Here is a 2,279-nt window from a genome sequence, read left to right on the forward strand (position 1 = left end):
GGCTGGCCGCTGGGGGCGCGCGCGGGCCAGGCTTCGCGTCTCACCGCTTCTGGGGGGGAAGCTGGCGGCGCGAGCTGCCGGGAAACCGGCGAGGTTCCTTGAGTACACGGAGCGCTGATCGCAACTATTTTAGTGCGAAACTGCTTGGAAACTAAGAAATTCCGAAGGATCCAAATAATTTCTCCAATACGGAAACACATACATACCTACAAAACGTTACATTGGTCTACATCACACCTGTAGCTTGCTGTGGAGAAAAATAACTCACTCCCCTTACCAGTCTGTCTGGGAAACCTCACCTTTTAGCCCATGTGAAATTGTGGGTTCTCCTGAGGCGCCGGGTTCTCCTTTGCTACCTACACCCCAGAGCAGCAGCCATCCTGCCCACACAGGATTTTGGGGATGTGGGCAGGAAGAGCTGTAATACAGGGGCCCCACAGGCAACACAGCTCAAACTGAGGGCACCTCAGCTTGTTCTTCAGGCCTGGTACGAGAGGAAAGGAGAGCTCCTCAGTAACATAAAACTTTTTACAATAAGATAGAGAAAAAAACCAAACCAAACCCAAACAAAACACCCCCCTCACTTGCCTTTTTTGAAGAGCTCCTGCTTAATTTATTGTCTTTTATAATACCAGAAACTAACACTAACCAAAAGAATCCTGATCACATTACAGGTTACATTAGCAAACAATTTGTAATTGCATAGATCATTGTCTAACTTATGACTATACTAAAGCATTTTTATCATAGTTTTGGATAAAAAAATAAATCCTTTGTCCCTTATTTATTTTATTACAATGGCACCTGGGAGCCCACTAAAGAAAAACTCCATGAGGGTCAATGGGAACACAGACCAGAAAATGTCCTTACTCTAGAGAGCTTACAATCTAAGAAAGCTTTGTAGATGTTTAGATTAACAAGTACCTTAAAAGCTTTTGTGCTTTGCAAGGTTCAAAATCATCAGAGTAGATCAAAACATTCCAGACAGATATTCAGATTTGGTGGCCAATTTCCCATGCATCAAGTTAGTCAAATGTTATCAATTTTAATTTCCTCCACAGCAGGGCAGATAAGAACAGTCACTGAACAGTTGGTCCACAGCGCTACAGCCAAGATTCTCAACAAGCTCGAGTGAACTCAGGTGATGCAGGAGTAAATGCTCAACTCAACTCTCCCAGGGAGGGTGAATTTCAGAAGTTATTAAAACTTTACTTTCAAGTCAACTACAGGGTTATAAGGTAGGTTTCCAGACCTTGATGAAACACACATATACTCATCAAGCTCTGAAAAATTCTTATAATTAAAGGTAATTTTTACAATGTGCCATATAAGCTATAGCCATGAATGTTAGCTGTTTGTCTTTAAGAAAAAACAGGGCATAGCTGAAGGCAAAACTAAACACTTAAAACTTCTATGTACTGACATGTAGGATCACGCAAGAAGGAAAAAGAATGACAGTAGTAGCTAACTACAGGTTCATAGCTTCAGCCAAAACACCTATGTGGCATATTTCTGTAGATGTTCCTCATGACCATCATCCCCATGTTGCTGTTGATAATGCTGGTACAATTTGGACCCCCAGGCTCCCCCCATCCCTTCTGCTGCTGGAAAGTGTCCGTTGGACATACTAAGTATAGTGGAGGTCAAGGATTTAATGTAATTTTTGGCCAGTGTGAGAGTCTCAATTTTGGAAAGTTTATTCTCAGCTCTCACATGAGGGATCACCTCCCGCAAAGCCTGGAATGCATTGTTGAGCTTGTGCATCCTCTGCCTCTCCCTCTCGTTGCTTTCCAGTCTCCTCAAGTGCCTGTCCTTACTGCTCCAAGGATGCTTGGCTCTGGCCGTAGTGATCTTGCTGCTCTCCTCCTTTCCCCCAGCCCTTCTTCCTTTGTGTCGCAAACATTTTGCCAGTTCTTTTTTACTCATTGGTGACTCACCAGAAAATGCTTCTTTGTCAGCAGTATGCCTTTGCTTCTTTCCTTTGGTTTTGGTCTTCATGTTTTGGTAGATTAAGCGTCAATGTGCTGTAAAAAATATGACACACACATCTTTAACTGTTGCACAGTTCAGTGCTGAACAAATGATCCAGTGCAGGTTTGTCCGGTATGTTTGCTTGTTCACTACTGGAAAACCCTTCAGAAGTTGTGAATGTTATTAGTCAAGATGACCTGTGCAGATGAACAGAGGAGAAAATCCTCTTTTAGAGAATATCACCTGGAAAGAAGAGGCCGCAGGGGGAGCAGAAGCCAAGTGAATGGAACCATTGAAACAAAGATGCA

The 2,279-nt window shown here is 43.2% G+C and overlaps 1 protein-coding gene across 1 annotated transcript; it reads right to left on the minus strand.

Annotated features, from left to right (window-relative positions):
- Positions 1-1,497: 1,497 nt before the first annotated feature.
- On the minus strand, positions 1,498-2,018 carry BHLHA15 (basic helix-loop-helix family, member a15). The gene has a single exon (XM_010180089.1). The coding sequence runs from the start codon at positions 1,996-1,998 to the stop codon at positions 1,498-1,500; it is 501 nt and encodes a 166-aa protein (XP_010178391.1). The 5' UTR covers positions 1,999-2,018.
- Between the last annotated feature and the right edge of the window lie 261 nt (positions 2,019-2,279).

Source organism: Mesitornis unicolor, unplaced genomic scaffold, assembly GCF_000695765.1.
Source record: "Mesitornis unicolor isolate BGI_N332 unplaced genomic scaffold, ASM69576v1 Scaffold26142, whole genome shotgun sequence".
NCBI lineage: Eukaryota > Metazoa > Chordata > Aves > Mesitornithiformes > Mesitornithidae > Mesitornis > Mesitornis unicolor.